We start from the raw sequence: 19434 nt of genomic DNA, 5'->3' as shown, positions 1-19434 counted from the left end.
AATCAAGACAGTATGGTACTGGCACAAAAACAGAAATATAGATCAATGGAACAGGATAGAAAGCCCAGAGATAAACCCACGCACATATGGTCACCTTATTTTTGATAAAGGAGGTAAGAATAGACAATGGAGAAAAGACAGCCTCTTCAATAAGTGGTGCTGGGAAAACTGAACAGCTACATGTAAAAGAATGAAATTAGAACACTCCCTAACACCAAACACAAAAATAAACTCAAAATCGATTAAAGACCTAAATGTAAGGCCAGACACTATAAAACTCTTAGAGGAAAACATAGGCAGAACACTCTATGACATAAATCACAGCAAGATCCTTTTTGACCCACCTCCTAGAGAAATGGAAATAAAAACAAAAATAAACAAATGGGACCTAATGAGACTTAAAAACTTCTGCACAGCAAAGGAAACCATAAAGAAGACAAAAAGACAACCCTCAGAATGAGAGAAAACATTTGCAAAGGAAGCAACTGACAAGGGATTAATTCTCAAAATTTACAAGCAGCTCATGCAGCTCAATATCAAAAAAACAAACAACCCAATCTAAAAATGGGCAGAAGACCTAAATAGACATTTCTTCAAAGAAGATACACAGATTGCCAACAAACACATGAAAGGATGCTCAACATCACAAATCATTAGAAAAATCCAAATCAAATGTACAATGAGGTATCACCTCACACCAGTCAGAGTGGCCATCATCCAAAAATCTACAAACAATAAATGCTGGAGAGGGTGTGGAGAAAAGGGAACCCTCTTGCACTGTTGGTTGGAATGTAAATTGATACAGCCACTATGGAGAACAGTATGGAGGTTCCTTAAAAAATTAAAAATAGAACTACTATACGACCCAGCATTCCCACTACTGGGCATATACCCTGAGAAAATCATAATTCAAAAAGAGTCATGTACCGCAATGTTCATTGCAGCTCTATTTACAATAGCCAGGACAGGGAAGCAACCTAAGTGTCCATCGACAGATGAATGGCTAAAGAAGATGTGGCACATATATACAGTGGAATATTGCTCAGCCATAAAAAGAACCGAAATTGAGCTATTTGTAGTGAATTGGATGGACCTAGAGTCTGTCATACAGAGTGAAGTAAGTCAGAAAGAGAAAAACAAATACCGTACGCTAACACATATATATGGAATCTAAAAAAAAAAAAAAAAAAAAAATGGTTCTGACAAACCTAGGGGCAGGACAGGAATAACGATGCAGACGTAGAGAATGGACTTGAGGACGTGGGGCGGGAGGAAGGGTAAGCTGGGACGAAGTGCGAGAGTGGCATGGACATATATACACTACCAAATGTAAAATAGTTAGGTAGTGAGAAGCAGCCACATAGCACAGGGAGATCAACTCGGTGCTTTGTGACCACCTAGAGGGGTGGGATAGGGAGGGTGGGTGGGAGATGCAACAGGGAGGGGATATGGGGATATATGTATATGTATAGCTGATTCACTTTGTTATACAGCAGAAACTAACACATCATTGTAAAGCAATTATACTCCAATAAAGATGTTAATAAAATAAAAAATAAAATTAAAATTAAATAAGTAAAAGAGGGGAGCAGAGAATGAAGCAGAGTGGTGCATTTGTTAATTTCCCGGCCTCTAACCACCAAGATTCAGGTGCAGCTCAGAGAGTGAGGCCAAAAGCCATATTAATCTGCACTATGAATGTTTAGCACTGTGGAAAGGAATGTTACAAGGCAAAGGAAGGAACAGGCTTCTCCGCCACTGTGTTGACCTTGAAGCAACAAAATAGAAATGTTAATTACCATTTGGATTATCATTCTGTAATGATGTCTTTATTATGGTAATTATTAAATTTTAAGTAGAATTAAAGACATTAAATCAGACCCTTAGAAGATTCTACTGCTTGAGTTTGTAAAGATACCTACTTTAAATGTGTCTTTGAGGGTAAAATGTACATAGTAATTTAGTTTAGATTTGCTTATGAACAATATTGTGCACAAAGAAGTCTAGAATATAATACATAGAAGTTATAGCCAGTGCTTCTGTAAAAGACAGATTTTAAATCCCGTGTCACATAACATAGTTTTAATAAATACAATTTACAGCAATCTTTACATGAAAATAAAAAGAAATAGATACGGAATGTATGAGGAATTACAACATTTTAAATAGGGAAAATAGATTCATTTTATTTATTATTTCCACTAAGTGGCATGTTTGAGTTCTTAGGACATGGAAACTATGATAAAAGATTGAATGAAATATTTCAATAATTTTTATCAGAGACTTGAATAAGGTTATAATAACGCACATGCCGATATTTTGGCAACATTTGATGACAGAATTGGGGCCCAGTTGGCTATTATCCCTGGAATTTCATTGTGTTAATTTTATAGACAAATGGAATAAATAACAAAATTACATTCTTTGGTTCCTTTGTCTATGTATTTACATATTGTTTTTTTTTCCTTATTTACATGTGTCAAAATTTATACACATGCATGTACCCACAAGCATATAAGATATGGTTTAAGATTATGAGATTTGTAATAAGAATATTATGATTTGAATATATATTTTGCAAATTCTTAGCTGTATGCTCTTGGGCAAATTTTTAATCTCAGTTTCCTTACCTGTAAAATGTAAATAATGACTCTACCTCCTGAGAGAGGGGTAAATGTATGCAAAGCTGTAAGTACCAGCAAATCTCACCTCCCTCTGTTTGTAGTCTTAACCTCTCCTGGAGGTTGGAGGTCTGGGAAATGAAGGCAAACAATCTCTTTTTACACCAATTTCCCACAGATTTTTCAATCTGTGCTTCCCTCTCTCTCTCTTTCTAAATTTCTTTCCTCTGGCGCTGGAGGACATGCATGGTTCAATCTTCCCTTTAAATCCTGAACTTGAGTTTTGACTACAGAAGGTGAAATAGGGCAGTCTCCTCAGTTTGCTTTAGTGCAAAGAGATATATTAGCAAAAAGTAAAAATACTTGGGAAGAGTTTTTTATATGGATTTTGGGGCCAAAATGTTAGTTTAACAAGGGCCATCTTGCTTGTGATTGGCAGGATCATTAGGTGGGAGGCTCAGCCACGCACAGGATTTAGCTACTACCAGATTCTCTGTACTATTGTATGAACTTCTAACACTATGCCAAGTTTAAAGAATTTTTGTGTACTGTATTGACAGCTCTTTTAAGGCTTTTGATCGTGGCAAAATACATAAAATGTAAAATTTACCATCTTAACCATTTTTAAGTGTACAGTTTAGTACACGTTAGTGTTAAGTACATTGAAATTATTGGTCAGTAAATCTTCAGAACTCTTCATCTTGCAACATTGAAACTCTATACCCATTAAACAACAATATTGGCATCCTTTTTATTATTCTTGAACATATAATGGTATAGAACAAATCTTATTTGACTTACATGAGGTGACAAAGAAGACTCAACGTAAATGTATCAGATTCCACATTAACACAGAATGCCAACTATACACATGTATATATTGCATTTAATGCTCAGAATTAACTGATACTAGTATTCAGTAGTAACATTAACTAATACTTGAATATCATTACCCTACTTTTTACAGATGAAGAAACATTACCAAAGAAGTAAACCATATTCCACTAGCCACAAAGTTGGTAACTTATAGACAGGATTTTCTCCCAGCTCTAGATATTGTGCTGGTCACTGTCTTTCCATCCCACTGCTTTTCTCATAGTTCACACCTCATCCTTTCTTGCCTGGATATGAACCAACACTCAAATCCCCTAGTTGCTAGTGTATTTCAATCCTTCTCCCCTTTGTGTCCAAATAGAGCTACATCAGATATAAATCTGACCAAGCAACTTTCTGCCTATAATCCTACAAGGAGCTCCTGTAACTTTAAACACCAAAATAGAATTTCTTCCTGTTTTTGTTTCCATTCTTAATGAGATAAAACTGACAAACAATAAGCAGCACATATGCCAGGTATACGAATTGATGAAAGTATGTATATGTATTCACCTTTAAAACTATCAACATAACCAAGATGCTAAACGTGTTCATCACCCCCAAAAGTTCTGACCCCCATTTCCAAGCAGCCATTAATAAAGTAACAGTATGGTTAGTTTGTATTTTCTAGAATTTTATATAAATACAAATCACAAAGTATGTATTTTTTTCTGGCTTCTGCCACAAAACATAATAATTTCAAGTTTCATTCATATAGTTGGGTCTGTCAATCACTATTTCTTTTTGTTGCTGAATAGGGTCCCACTGAATAGATAAACTCCAATCTGTTTACCCATTCAATAGTTGACACGCATTTTATTTTTAGTTTGGGGCTATTATTTGAAAACTGCTATGAAAATCTTGTAAAAGCCTTTGTATGAAGGTATGCTTTCATTTCTCTTGAGTAAATACCTAGGAGTAGAATGACTAGTGCTTATGATAGATGTATATTTCATTTTTAAGAGAGGCTCAAACTGGTTTCCAACATGTTTGTACCATTTTATACTTCTACCAGCAGTGTATGAGAGTTCCAGTAACTCTACATCCTCTGCAACACTTGGTGTAATCAGGCTACTTTTTTAGCCATTCCAGGGGGTATGTAGTGTATCTTAGTATGGTTTTAACTGGCATTTCTTTTGTGTGTGTGTGAGGGGGGGGGGGTTATTTATTTATTTTTAACATCTTTATTGGAGTATAATTGCTTTACAGTGGTGTGTTAGTTTCTGCTGTATAACAAAGTGAATCAGCTATACGTGTACATATATCCCCTCCCTCTTGCATCTCCCTCCCACCCTCCCTATCACACCCCTCTAGGTGGTCACAAAGCAACGAGCTGATCTCCGTGTGCTATGCGGCTGCTTCCCACTAGCTATCTATTTTATATTTGGTAGTGTATATATGTCCATGCCACTCTCTCACTTTGTCCCAGCTTACCCTTCCCCCTCCCCGTGTCCTCACGTCCAGTTTCTACTTCTGTGTCTTTTTCCCCGTCCTGCCCCTAGGTTCTTCAGAACCTTTTTTTTTTTGAGATTCCATATATATGTGTTAGCATACAGTATTTGTTTTTCTCTTTCTGACTTACTTCACTCTGTATGACAGACTCTAGGTCCATCCACCTCACTACAAATAACTCAATTTCATTTCTTTTAATGGCTGAGTAATATTCCATTGTATATATGTGCCACATCTTCTTTATCCATTCATCTGTCAATGGACACTTAGGTTGCTTCCCTGTCCTGGCTATTGTAAATAGAGCTTCAATGAACATTGTGGTACATGATTCTTTTTGAATCATGGTTTTCACAGGGTATATGCCCAGTAGTGGGATTGCTGGGTCGTATGGTAGTTCTATTTTTTTTTTTTTTTTTTTTTTGGAAATGGACCGGATTTATTTAATTAGGTTGTTTGTAAGAAGTTTAGAACACTACTTTGTGAGGATAAATTCCGTTTGTAAGAGCAAACACAGAGCGGAGGTAGCCCTGGAGCTGAGGAACAGCTTTGATTCTTCGCAGAATTTGTGAGTCCACAGCTTTCTGATCAACCTTCCGCTGCTCTGTAATCTCGTATTTCTCTCTCTCTGTGTCGAAGATCTCACCTTCCTGGTGCCTGGGCTTACACAGTTTCTTCTTCTTGAAATAAGCATCAGTGAGATGTTCTGGGATTTTCACACCACTGATAGCAATTTTGGTGGAAGTGGCAATGACAAATTTCTGGTGTGTTCTCCACAGAGGAACTCGATTGAGGGACAGAGGCCCAGTCACAAGTAGCAAGCCACTGCTCAGCTGCTTCAGGAAAATGACCCTCTTGCCTCTGCGGCGCCCAGTGAGGATAATCAGAATGGTCCCAGGAGTGATGCTACGTGCAGTTTTCTCACATGCTTACTGAAGGGTTTTTTGCCGTGACTCAACAGCTTTCAAGGCACATCTTCAGTAGGATAATACCTAGGCATTTTGCGAAGTTTAACCACCCGGGTACCACCATTCTTGTCACCACCAACTGGTTTTGTGACAGTAGCAAGAACCTTCACCTTCTTTTTCTTTTCAACCTTGGATTTAGCTGCTGAATACTTCCTCTTGTACAAGGCCTTTCTGGAATACATAGCTGATCGGGAATATCTGCCAATTCCTCTGACCAGGACAGGGTTTCGGCTGCAGTGGGGCTTCCCCTTCTTAACCTGCTTCACCTTTTTAGCCTTGCCACCAGCATCAGCCTTCTTGGCTTCAGGTTTTTTCTCCTTAGTATCTGGCTTCTCAGCCTTTTCACCCGCCATCTTGCAAGATGGGAAAAAAGCAGTAGTTCTATTTTTAACTGGCATTTCTTTAACAACTGATGATGTTGGCATCATTTCATGGGCTATATGCCACCTGTGTATCTTCGTCAGCAAAGTGTTGACTCAAAATTTTTGCCCATTTTTAAAATTGGTTTCTTTGTCTCTGTAGTTCAGTTGTAAGAGTCCTTTGTACAAATCCTTCATTTAACATATTTTTTGCAAATATTTTCTCATCTGTATCTTTTCATTTTTTTAACTGTGTATTTTGAAGACAAAAGATTTTAATTGTGAAACATTTCAATTATTGAATTTTCTTTCTTATATTTTGTAGGTTTTGTCTTATAAGAAATTTTTCCCAAACTGAAAGTCACTAAGATTTTTCTCCTGAATTTTATAGTTTTAGCTCTTAAACTTGAGTATGATGCATTTCAGCTGAAGTTTTGAATATATCATAAGGTCGAACTCATTGTTTATTTTTTGCATATGGTTATCAAATCATTTCACCACCACTTATTGAAAAGATTATGATTTCCAAACTGAATTACCTTGACATGTGTCAAAAATCAGCTGCCCATGTATGTATCTGTGGGTCTACCTAGGCTCTATTCTATTTCACTGATTTATTTGTTAACATCTACTCCAACACATTTGTATCTTAGTTACTGTAGCTATGTGTAAGCCTTGACATAAGAGGGTGTAAGACTTCCAACTGTAATTTTCTTATTCAAATATATTTTGGCTATTCTATCTGAATTGCAGAATCAGCTTGCCAATTTCTACAAAAAATCCACTACAATTTTGACTGAGATTGCATTGAATCTATAGATCATGTCGGGAGCATAGATTTCTTCATAATGTTGTGACCTGTGATCCATGAACAAGATTCTGTAAAATATTCTACATAGGCAATCACATCATCTGTGAATATTGACAGTTTGAATTTTTCCTTTATGCTCTCAATGTACTTTATTCCTTCTCCTTGCCTTCCTACACTGGTTAAAGCCACTGCTGCACTATTGATGGAGCTGGTGGGAATGGATGTCTTTGTCTTATTCCTGAACTGAGGAATAGAATTCAGTCTTTCACCATTAAATATGATGGTAACTGTAGATTTTTCACAGGTGACCTATATCACTCTCTTCCTGACATCCTGAGAGTTTTTGTTTGGAATGGGTGCTGGATTTTTTTTCAAATATTTTTTTCTTGTCTTTTGTTGTATGTGTCGAGTTGACTGTGATGGCCCCACTGGACTCCCAGACCCATCTTCTCAGCTTGGTGAATCCTAAGGGTTCCCCCTGCATCCCCTCCTGTGCTGTGGCCTGGACACGTTCCCAGAAGGAAGCAGACCCACCGTAGGGCTCACCCCCTTGTTTCTCCTCCTGGATTCACGGTCCTGTGCTGCCTAATGTGCATCATCTAAAAACTGCTCCTTCGTATATTGTTTCCTATTTAGCTGTTTCATGAGGGAGGACAAATCCAGACGTTGTTCCTCCATCAAAGACAAATACTGATGTCATCCCACTGATAGCCACAGCCTTCTCTCTTGCCAATCTCTAACTTGCAACTTTGTCTTCAGACCTAACAAGCTACTCAGGGATCTCCAAAAGTTCTGTATCTTTTCATACTGTTTCCTCTGCCAACTGTGCCCTTATCTACACCTCTATAAACCCCTCATCCTGTAAGATAAAGTATATCTGCTACATCCTCTCAGAAAACCTCCCTGTTCTTCCATAAACATCAGGGTCCCTCCTGTGTGGACCCCATTGCCTTGTGCTTATCACTGTCACATCAGTACCAACCTGCTCCCCTCCGTGGATTGTGGCTATTTGAGATCAGGACATCTGTCATAGTCTTCCTTGCTCTCCCCAAATCCAGTTCATAATAGGAATTGATAAGTTGAAAGAAGGAAGGAATGCTAATATTTATTCCATTTTTCTGTCTGCTTTGGCATAGATGTGTCTGTATTTCACTGAAGTTTCCCTGATATGCTAGCTTTTAATATTTTTAATCATAAATTGAGAAATACTTTAATGAGAAGTTGAGAAACCTGAGTGTCTTTTGCTCCAGAAAATGAATTATTTTTAAATTTAATACATATTTTCTTTAAAGCTATTTTTATATAAAATTACTATAGAGAATACTTCATATAAAATTACCCTGGGGTTTATTTGTACTTACAGGCAATTCAGCTTTATTGTGATAGAACAAGATATAAATAATGATGAGAGCAAGACAGGAATATTCATACAATGAAGAAGAAAACCAACATCTTTTAATTTGTCTTTGACATTTAAATTTATGAGTTTATGTGGTAGCCCTCCACAAAATTGCTTTTGCCTCATTGTATTTTAGTGCCAGTGTGGCTTTTGACACTGAAATATTCTTTAGTGTGTTCTGTATTAGTCCTTGGCAATAAAAACAATTTATATATCAAGCTGTAGTGCCCCAAACAGCACACACACACGGTGAATCATCAAAAATCTTTCTTAATGGTCTCACCTATAGACCTTTTATGGTTCAGTCATTGTTGTTGTTTTTGTTGTATCTTTCCAAAAGATAAGAACGATACCCCGCACATAGCTTTTTGTCCCTAGAGAACTGAACGTGGTCATCCTCTGTAGCTCACTCGGTTCAGAATTAGAAAATCAAGACACGCTTACCCTGACCCTCATATTATTTTTGGACATCAAGTGGCAATAATCCAACTATCCGTTTCAGTGTATCCTTTTACTATCATCCTAGCAGATACACTGAAGTAAGAAGAAATACTGCCCCTCGATTTTCCTGAAGAATCCTGATTTCTAATATGGTCTCCATTGGCCCCATACGTACGGCCATACTTGTCAAGTCAGGCATCTCATCCTTTACACATGAAAAAGGATGCCATTGTAGTCTCTGCTGATCTCTTCTGAAGTTCTATTTTTATTTCACTGTTTGAATTTTTTAAATCTACTGAAATACGCCCTTTCCCCCCTTCTGCCGAGTATCCTTGTTTTCCTCAGGGTGAGCAGAAGGGGAGGAAACGTCATAGCGTAAAAGCATTTTCAAAACTATCCACTTCAGCCACCTTATTTTAAAGAAAGGGCAAGACACAGAAAGGCTAAATTAGCTCAAGTCTCACAAACGTGAGAAAAGGAAAGTTTAATGAAACATGTACTTGGCTTTTACTGATGATTTGACAGAGTCCTTACGGGAGTTAGGAAATAGCCCCCATTTCCATGTTCTCCTTTCCCACGCTTCACTGAAAGGCAGTCATTCACAGAGTCAGCTGAGGCCGTGGGCACTTTACCCAAATGACCTCATTTAATCCTCACAACAGCCCCATGGCAGATGTGGATGCTGAACTAAGAAATGAAATAATTCACTCAGCGCTAGGAAATTAATACTATTCAAGAGAGTCAGTGCAGATCTGTCGGACTCCGAAGTCTTTTCACTGTACAGTGATCTTCCATGATGTCCCCTAAAATAACTGGAAATCTTGAATGAGAGAGAGAGAGTGGGTGGAGAAAGACATAGAGACACAGGGAAAGAGAAACCAGTGATTTGTATCATGGTCTTTATCCCATAGTTAGTTTTTTGTAATATTTCTTCTCAGTGTCAGTCCCTCACATCCAGTTGAGCCTCCCAAGGGGAAATATTTTTTTATGCAACCTCCCATTTTTGTTGAGCCTCACGAGGCCTGGCACATAGTAATATTCAATATATAGTCATGTAATTAGTAAAATAAGGGTAAACGTGTCTAAATGTGCGAGCAGAATTTCTACATATTTTTGACTTAGAATTAAAATGTATATCCCTAAAACGAGGCAATATCCTTCTATTTTTATAGAGACCTGAAAAAATAAGTTTATTTATGATCATATTTGTACATTTCTACTTTCTAGTTCAATAACCTGAGATAAGTTAGTATTTAGAAAAATTCCGTAACACATTACCTTTGCACTGGCTGACACTTCTTCCTCAAAGCAAACTTCCATTCTTGCTTCAGGGTCACAGATTTCTTCCTTTTGCCCTGATTATCGCTGCAGACACGAGCCAATGCCAACTGCCCTCCCACCACGCATCAAACAGTGGCCATCTCATCCAGGACATCTCCCTGTTTTTCATGGTCTCATGCTTACTTTCCAGTGCCCACTCCTCCCCACACCTCCTACTTATTGTGGAGCTAAGATGTATATTAACTTGCAAATATTGATATAATTATACTTTAATAGCTTAGTGTTCTCATGGCAGAATCCCAGCCAAACTTTTTATTTCTTTGTGACTTGTGACTGGTTCAGGAATATGCACACATCTGTGGAGAGCCAGTGACCCATTTGTCCGCTTAACAATATATTTGGTGGTGAATGTAACTGTAAATGTGGCTCTGCAGGTCAGTGTGAGGGAGGGAAATGCAGTACTAAAACATGGCAGTGACGTTCACGCCACAGCTATACCGGTTACTCAAGTCTTTGTACATCCAGGGCTGCATCACTGACTTGAATATGCATCTAAGCAATTCAGAGGGAACTTAGAAATTTTACCTGTTCCTTCTCTTTCCATGAAATTGACTCACACATGATTCTTAAACGGTTTTCATATCCAGTTTGAAACTGAGAGCCTGTTCAGGGTCAAGTTCTGTTTGCTATTTCATGGTCCTGAAAAAGAAAATGAACTTTTGAAAAAAGAATCGGATTCTAGTCTCTGTTAATGGCATGCAAAGCACCAGCATGCATGGGTTTTACATCAAGTCTACAAGATAAATTTAACGGATGTGTTTTCCAGTTAAACATGAGCTTTAACATGGACGGTGAGGCTCTATGGTTTCACGAGGGCAAGTTTGTAACCGAGACACACACTGTCTAAACAGGTGGAGACCATGCATAACTCCCCTTGGAAGCTTAATGTCGTAGCAAATAATGAAATAGAACTTACTGGGCGAATAAGGAAAAGCCACTCCAAATTAAGTCTTACAATGATTACTGTATAAGGCACATATGTAATGCTTCTTGTTTTCCTGAAAATTGCTATATTTTCCTATAATAAACTGTTACACGGTTTCACAAATATCTTTTCCTCTGCTATTAATGGTCCCATTTTATTGAAATATATCCAAGATTGGACAGTAAATCTGGATGTCAAGCATACAAGGGGACATGCCAAAGTCTTGCGTTCATCATTTACGCAGGAGACACTTTAAAACTGGGTTTCAATCCAAACAAAAGTTTCATGTGCAGAGTAAAACTGCTTCCTTAAAAGACCTGTGTCCACAACACGAACACAATGGTTTCTGGTATTTACTTTCTTCAACAGAGAAGCTGAAGAAACACATGCTAGGAATCTTAATGAGCCTTGGTCATAAGGAACACATCAGAGGAGTCTTAAGGCTCACAGAATCAGCAAGTTGTAGTAAATCTACCAACATCATGCCTGGAGCACTGGCCCAGACCCTGATGGCCCTGTTTCCACAAGTCTATGTTTCACGATGCTTAACTCAGTTTTCACAGGAGTTGTCCGTCACTGATGATGTCACAACACAGTCCCACATTCAAGAAAGTCACAGCTTCAGAGGTCAGAAAGTCAAAATAAACACTTATTCAACAGGAATGTGTTTTTATCTTTCCCCTGCATGTGTCAGGTCCTTTGTAAAGTTGTGTTAAATGGAAGGGTGAATCAAAGACTGTAGAAATCCTATTAGAAAGTGGAAGATCAGGGTGAGCTTTCTGGAAGCGAGGAGAGGTCAAATGAATGGTTGGCTGTAGTTTAGTAGAGAAAAGGAAATGCAGGAAGTAGCTGAGAGCCCTCTTTAAAACTCCTGTCAACATCTGCCTCCAAATGCCGTGTTCGGGGTCACAGAGAGTGGCTCTATAACTCAACTACCTGGAGCCATCTGTACACTACCCATTTAGAAAGGTGTTGCTGAGGAAATATTTTGAGTGTTTATATATAATAAGCATTTCATCCTTTATAAAAAAAAAAACTTTAAAATTAGTATAAAATGGAAAAGCAAATATTACTTGTGAGAAAAGCTTGGGTGGACTTTGTTCCTTAGCCAAATACCCAGCACTCCCCTTCCCACCTCCACAAGGCTGTCAAGATTATGAGCCTCGTGAACACAGGTGATTAATTGATACAGATTTTTTTTTATGCAAAAAAAAAGCCTAAATCTGTGACCTTCTATCCCTGCAACATCCAGTGCACGCTGGCACCATGGCTGCTGCTGTACCTGCCACAGCTGCCGTCATCGGTGAGATGAAGGAAAGGGCATGTAAGCCTACAACTGAGCCTCCCTCCCAGGCCAGAGGTTACCAGGTAGCCAGATGGCAGCCCTTCCAGGAGACGGAAGACCTCACCTGTCCTGTCTCTTACATTCACCTGGTACTGCTGTCTACAACCCCGCATTTCTCCACTCCCTCCCAAACTTTTGCACAGCACCCTCTGGAATTTCCACTTGGTGAAGAGCCACTGGGCTACATCATCAACCCCTTTCCACAACATTCCCTCCTTTTGTCTTGTGTTGTATAGGAAAAGCTTTCCGAAAATAACGGTTCCCTTCAGCACCCTTAAGAGGCGGCTTCTATTCTTTCCCTGAGGTCAGGAAGTAATCTGACCTTAATCTCTTGTGCTTTTTACCTCACTGCACTCACTCTGCACAATTTTCTCTTTCTTGGAGCTCACAGCCACCCTGCTCTGGCACTTTCACAGTCTCCTAGAGTGCAGGCTCCTTGCAATCATCTACGGACCTTCATGACACTCCTCATTCACCAATGTCCCTTCCACCGGGCTCACACTCGTGCTCTACCCACTTTCTCTGGCTATGATTCTAGGCTTCATCAATATCTACATGAAGATGCCCCTGCCACCCTGGCCTTCAAGTTTACTGACGTCCTAGACTAAAACGTTCTTCTCTTTGTTCTACAGCAGCCACTCTTCCCCATCTTCAAATCCTGAACCACTTCTTGTCTAAATCATGAATCAAAATATTCCACTTTCCGGGCAAAACTTTTTACGGTTCTATCCCGCGCATCCGAGTACCTCCACAAAACAGTGCTTCGATCTCACTGAGACCCTCGTTTCTGACCCTTCTGCTTTCTCTCTATCCAGCAACCACCAGTTGTTATCCCCCTTTCCACTCAGCCCATCATTTTAAATCATGCATTTGTAAATGTCCCAAATTCCTTTGCTTCATATTCTCTTTGCACCCACTTATCAAACCCCTAGTTCTCCTTGTGGGAAATTATACAACTGAGCAGATTGGTGTGACGATAAATTTAGATTTGTCACTCTCAACTGGGCTTTTAGTGCTGCTGCATAGAAGTTCTCTCTTCCCCTCTCCACAAAAACTTCAACCCATACAGCTCCAATCTCATCACCCCTCCAGCCTGCCCACCCAGCCCTTGTTCAGGAGATGATATTGTAACGAGAGTTTCAAGCCATCTGCTGGGGATGGTCTCAACAGCCCACCACCAGATCCATGCATCACCAGGGTCTATACCCAACTTCTTCTCCACTGGAGACAGTATGCCTCCTATTCGAGCCCCTTCTCTCCTGAGGCTTCCTTCTGGAATCTCAGGCTGTCATTTATGTGGATTCGCTCTTGCATCTTCAACCTTCCCTTACATACAGAATGCGACCCTTCTCATTAACATTAACATATACCCTGTTTTCCCCATAAAAAAACAAAAGTAAAACAACAAAAACAAAAATATCTTCTCATTAACATTAACATATACCCTGTTTTCCCCATAAAAACAAAAGTAAAACAACAAAAACAAAAATATCTTCTCATTAACATTAACGTATACCCTGTTTTCCCCATAAAAAACAGAGGTAAAACAACAAGAACAAAAATACCTTCCTAGACATTATAGTCCACTCGGGCTGTTGCTTTCTCTTTCTTTCACAGTCAAGCTAATGAAAAGTTTGTTCTGTATATGCTCTCCGTGCTACTTCATCTCATTTGCGGATCCATTCACTGGAATAAGACTCCACCACCCTATGCAACAAAATCTCCCTAAAGTTGCCAGTGATCTCTCTGTTGCTACATCCAGTGAATAACTTTTGCTCTTCATTTCACTTGACTTATTATTAGCATTGTACAGAGCTTCCTCTTCCCTGTTTGGTGAAATACTCTCTTCTCTTGTCTCCCATGATGTATGATCTTGACTTTCCTCGATCTCTCAGAAATCTTCACAGTTTCCTTTGTCAGCTCTTCCGCCCCTCCTCCTCCTCTTCCTTCTCCTCCTCTTCTTCCTTCTTCTCCTAGATCTTAGAAAGTTGCAGAGTTATAATCTTAGAGTTATTCCTGGATGCTCTCTTCTCTCAGTACATCTTCTTTGGAGCCATTTCATATATCCCTTTATGTACCACTTCATGAATTCAGCCCAGACCACTCTTCAAGGTCCATGCTGGTTTACTCAGCTACTTACATGACACCTCCACTTGGATCCCTGATCACATCAAACTTATCCAGCTCAAAATTGAAGATCTAATATTTTTCTCTAAATGCTGATTGTTTCTCAATGTCTCTCATCAACGTAGTTGCACAAGCCAGAAGCTTTGAGGAAATTTTGCTTGTTCCTTGTCTTTCACTTTAGCACTGGATCCTATTGAGTTTACCACCTATGTCTCTCTAACCCGAAAACTTCTCTCCATCTCTATGTTATACCCTGGTCCAGGCTACGTTCCCCACTCAGCAAACACGAAGAGTTTATAGAGATACAATTCCAGTAATGTCATTCCCTGCCTAAAATATTTCATTGGTTCCCATTGCACCTCAGATAAAGTTCAAAATTCAAATCTGGCTCCAGCCTACCTTTTTATCAAGAGAAACTAACCTGCTTTTATTTCCGATCCTTAAACCACTAGGTTCCATCTTATTTCAAGGACTTCTCACATGATAATTCCTCTGCTTGAAAATCTTCCCTTCTTCTCACTGTAATCCCCACCCCTCCTACCTATATGACTGATCTTAATGTTTTTAGTCTTCGCTTCATGTTATATCTTCCCTGTGTCTACACCCCTAAGTAGCAGAATCAGCATCAAATAAGAAACCAGCAAGCTTGGTCCCCATACTGCCAAGGCCTCCAGTCTGGCCTACCTGCTCTCTAAGTCCTGGCCATGGAGTGAGGACTGCAAATGAGACCCTGCTCAAATGCCCCAGAGCATCCTGCTGCCAGGACCGCCCACAGGCCACCCTCCATTCTAGAGGTTGGACTCATGTCTCCGCTGTGTACTCCTCGAGGAACAAGGCAGCCAAGAATCTGCTGTGTGCAGCCTAGGGGAGAAAGGAATGGAATGACGTTGAGCTTGTGGGGTGTGATATCTACATACCTATGTATGAAGCCCTTCATGCACAGGAGGAGGAAGCTGGGGTCGGAAGAAAGCAGCGTTGATGCAGGCCAAGGGCCTACCTGTGGAGTCTCATCACCTGACTGCGTACTGGAGACGGAGGGTTACTTGTAAATGGGCCATGAAATGGCTAGAATGAGTGGCATGGAACATGTTCTCATCCGTAGCGTGAAAGTGAAGAAATGTCCTAGAAAAATATCTTGCATTCCTTCATGCAAAACTTTTCACAGAGGGAAAGAAGTTGAAAAATCAAATAGGGTCCAATAGTCCAGACTTCAAATACTTGGGACCAGGCTAGAGCAGTAATAACGGAAAGGAGATGGAGTGGGTAGATTTTCAGGACAATAAGAATAAAAAGACTGGTCTCAGCAAATGCTTCGATGCGATAAACACAGTGTACACTCCAGGTTCAGGTAACTCGAAACGCTACTTGCTGAGTCATAAAGTACAATTTCTATTTTACTGAGTGCTTTCTCATTACACACTATATTCCTTAAGTTAATCTAGTGGCTAGATTCTATATTAACTCAGTTCTACAGATGGCTTGGAGGCTTATAAACAATTACACAAGTTGAGTCCTCTAGCACTGAATACATGGATTAATGTTTCAGCAAACTAATTAAGGTAGAGGAGTTTCGAGCCAAATGTTACCTTAGAGGTTTTTAAAGTAAAAGTCAGAAAAGCTTATCATGATCTTTGCTTATAAACTTATAGTCAGAAACAATTTCAGGGTAGAAAACAGAGATCAAGTTAACATTCCCAAAGTAAATGTATCACTGCTGATAACCATCATTGCGCAGAAGATGGAGACTTTGAGGGTCCAGGCTACTCCAGGGCTACCCATTTGCTATCCTAGGATGACGGGCCACAAAAGCTTTGAGTACCAAATGGCCAACTATTTGCCCGGAGGAGGGTTGAAATCTCCAAAGTTACATCCAGAGAAGTGTCAATTAAACCACAGAAAAGATCTTGACAAAAATACGAAACCTGAGATGATGGCAGACTTCTCATTATTGGAAACCTCAACCGATTCAGGTTTACCCCACATAGAAAATTCTATACTTCAAACGCATTTCAAGGGGATCCAGGGGTTTTGAAAAAGAAAATCCCAAACTGTAGAAGAAATCACCCTGTCAAGAGCTAAACCCAATGAAGCTAATAACAATTAGAAGCACTGCTGTTTGAGAAAGGTTGCAAAGGGTTATTCTATAAAAGCAAATGCAAAACATCAATTAAAACATCAAAATGACTTGCGGTAATTATGCTCATGCCTTTGCTATTGTGTTTAGATGAATATGCGTTGTAGAAAATAGCTGCACTGTTGTCATACACGTGCAATCTTTAAACGGTGTCCTCTTTTTGTAACTAATATGACGTTTCACTCTAGTATTAAACTGGATTTAGAGACATCGCTCCCATCCCCTCTGAGAGGTCTCTTGGTGATCTACCTACACACATTCCAACTGTCACTTTCTCTTGAGCTGGTCTGTCTCCATGCCGTCATGCCTTCAGTGACCAATGGCAATGCTTCTGTATCTCTGATAAAGTTTCATTATCATAGAGACACATCACAACTGATGGCTTCAATCAAATTTAGGATGAAAATATTCCAGAGTAGAGCTATTGTCATGTGTAGGCAAACATCATGAATGAGTTTGCAGGGAGTAGTGTGTAGTATTTCATCTTATTGAATGATAAGTCAATCAGTCAGCCTAACTAAATGTTGTCCCATCAGAACCTGTGAACCTTGTCCCTCCGTGGGTGGTGGCCTCCTGTTCTCTTACTAGACTCCAGTGCAGCATGATTCTTGACACCATCTACCCCATGTCTGTAAGCTGAGTTGCAGCAGATGTGGCCCTAATCTCTTCCATGTGGAGGGAAATAGCATTTATAAGTGTACCGGGGACTTGTGCATCTTATGCAACGGCAGCTGGAAACTTTAATTTTCTCCACACAAAATACATGCAATATAGGTATGAAATTACAGAAGGTTGTATGAAGTCTCCAGTTCTGGCACCTCATGAAACACTTTGCAACATATTCTGCACTAAAAAAAAAAAAACAGACCACAGGCATGAATTTGGATGCATGTGCACATGATCCTGAAATATTCTGGTGGGTAAAATTCATATGCAATTCCTCCTAATTTTAGTCACTTCAGTCAGAAACTGCATTAGACAAGAGAAAAATGAACTGTGAGGTTAGGATGAAAGATTTTAGAGTATAATAAACCCCTAATACCAAATGTCTTTGCAAGAATGATGCCGCTTGTTTGTAATCTTGAATTCCAAAAGTGACTTCTTGTTTTGAAAAACAAGTCATAACGTCCCTTTAAAAAATGCATGTTCTCAACTATCAGAGGCCAGCTCAACACATGTTTAACAGAAGAGATCAGGGCCAAATATATTGTCAAACTGATGTGGGCTTCTTCTTAATGGAGCTTAGACTGTGCAAATAGCACAGGGGAGTAAAGCAAATGCTGAGTCGGCTCTCGTGCTTAATCAGAGAGCAAGAATGAATGGAGATGACACCAGTGCTTCTCCCCGCCCCTCTCTTTAAGTGCCTGTCTGGAGTGAAGGTGAGAAGGGAGGTCGAACCTGTTGATCCTTCCTCTGCCTCTTAAATTATGATCGGCTTGCCACCCTAAGGTCCCTAAACACAAGTCAATCACTCAACTGAAGAATGGGGATTTGACGTAATTTTGGAGGAAAAACTGGTAAGACTTTCTCCTACACGGCACCTTTCTCAGGGATCTTTAAAGGTAATGTTATCTATATGCAATTTTTCCTTGAAGCACTGATTTTAAAGCCCATCCTCATGGAAGATGAGACCACCATGTAAAGATCCAGCCCAGCAGTACAGCTGGTTTATTATGCTCTGGGCTGAAACTGAATTCCTAGCACAAGAAGAACAAACGTCGAACATTCAACTCCTTAAAGCGCCCATGTGTTTTCTGAATGATCTAAATGGACTGATGATATGTTTTTTGTATTTTCATCAGGTTTTTAAATTACAAAAGTAATACCTGCTCATCTTTGAAAACTTAGAAATCACAAAAAGCTTAACAGATACAGAATCAAAATGGTTAGTGTTTTTGTACATCTGTTTCCAGTATGGTGATGTACTACACATATTACTTTTTTTTTTTTTTTTTAATTTATTTTTGGCTGTGTTGGGTCTTCGTTTCTGTGTGAGGGCTTTCTCTAGTTGCGGCAAGCAGGAGCCCTATTACTTTATATCTTGACATTTTTCATGCAACAATATAACTTGAAATTTTTCTATCAGGAATATTTATACTCAGTGATTTTAACAACTCTCAATTAGTATATCTTAAGGACACAGCAATTTATTTAACCAGTCTCCTATTGTACTCTTGTTAACATTTCCATAATTTTATTAAAAATGATGAAATAAAGTTATACATGGACCTATCTTAAAAAACAAACAAAACCAACTCTAGGTATTCAGGACAAATTCATAGAAGTGAACTTTCTGGTTCACAGGAAATGGACATCATTTAGTCTGTTGATGTTAGGATGTCAGTGCCTTCCAAAAGGATTGTACAATTTACTCACAACAGCAGTTTATTAGTATGTCTTTTTTCCACCATCCCCATGAACCATGGGCATCCTAACTCTTTTAAATCATTGCCAGTAGGATAGTCTGCCATAACCAGGAGGGTCCTGAACCACATGACTTCGGAAAGATAATCAAATAGTATTAGTCAAACTGGTTAACTGCTGAAACAAGAATACCAAAATCTCAGTGACTTCACATTAAAAAAATTCATGTTTTGCTGACACATCATTTCAGTGCATGTGTTGGGTGGGCATCCAGCCA

The 19434-nt window shown here is 39.3% G+C and overlaps 1 protein-coding gene across 1 annotated transcript; it reads right to left on the bottom strand.

Moving 5' to 3' along the window:
* Nucleotides 1-5372: 5372 nt before the first annotated feature.
* LOC137752116 (large ribosomal subunit protein eL6-like) lies at nucleotides 5373-6277 on the bottom strand. Its single transcript, XM_068526838.1, is given in 2 exon segments — nucleotides 5373-5853; nucleotides 5856-6277. Coding segments are annotated over 2 exon segments (852 nt in total). The 5' UTR covers nucleotides 6265-6277; the 3' UTR covers nucleotides 5373-5410.
* Nucleotides 6278-19434: the final 13157 nt, after the last annotated feature.

The sequence above is a fragment of the Eschrichtius robustus genome, chromosome 18, assembly GCF_028021215.1.
Source record: "Eschrichtius robustus isolate mEscRob2 chromosome 18, mEscRob2.pri, whole genome shotgun sequence".
Classification (NCBI taxonomy): Eukaryota; Metazoa; Chordata; class Mammalia; order Artiodactyla; family Eschrichtiidae; genus Eschrichtius; species Eschrichtius robustus.
The sequence above is the reverse complement of the archived record's forward strand: the minus strand, read 5'-3'. Positions and strand labels throughout refer to the sequence as shown.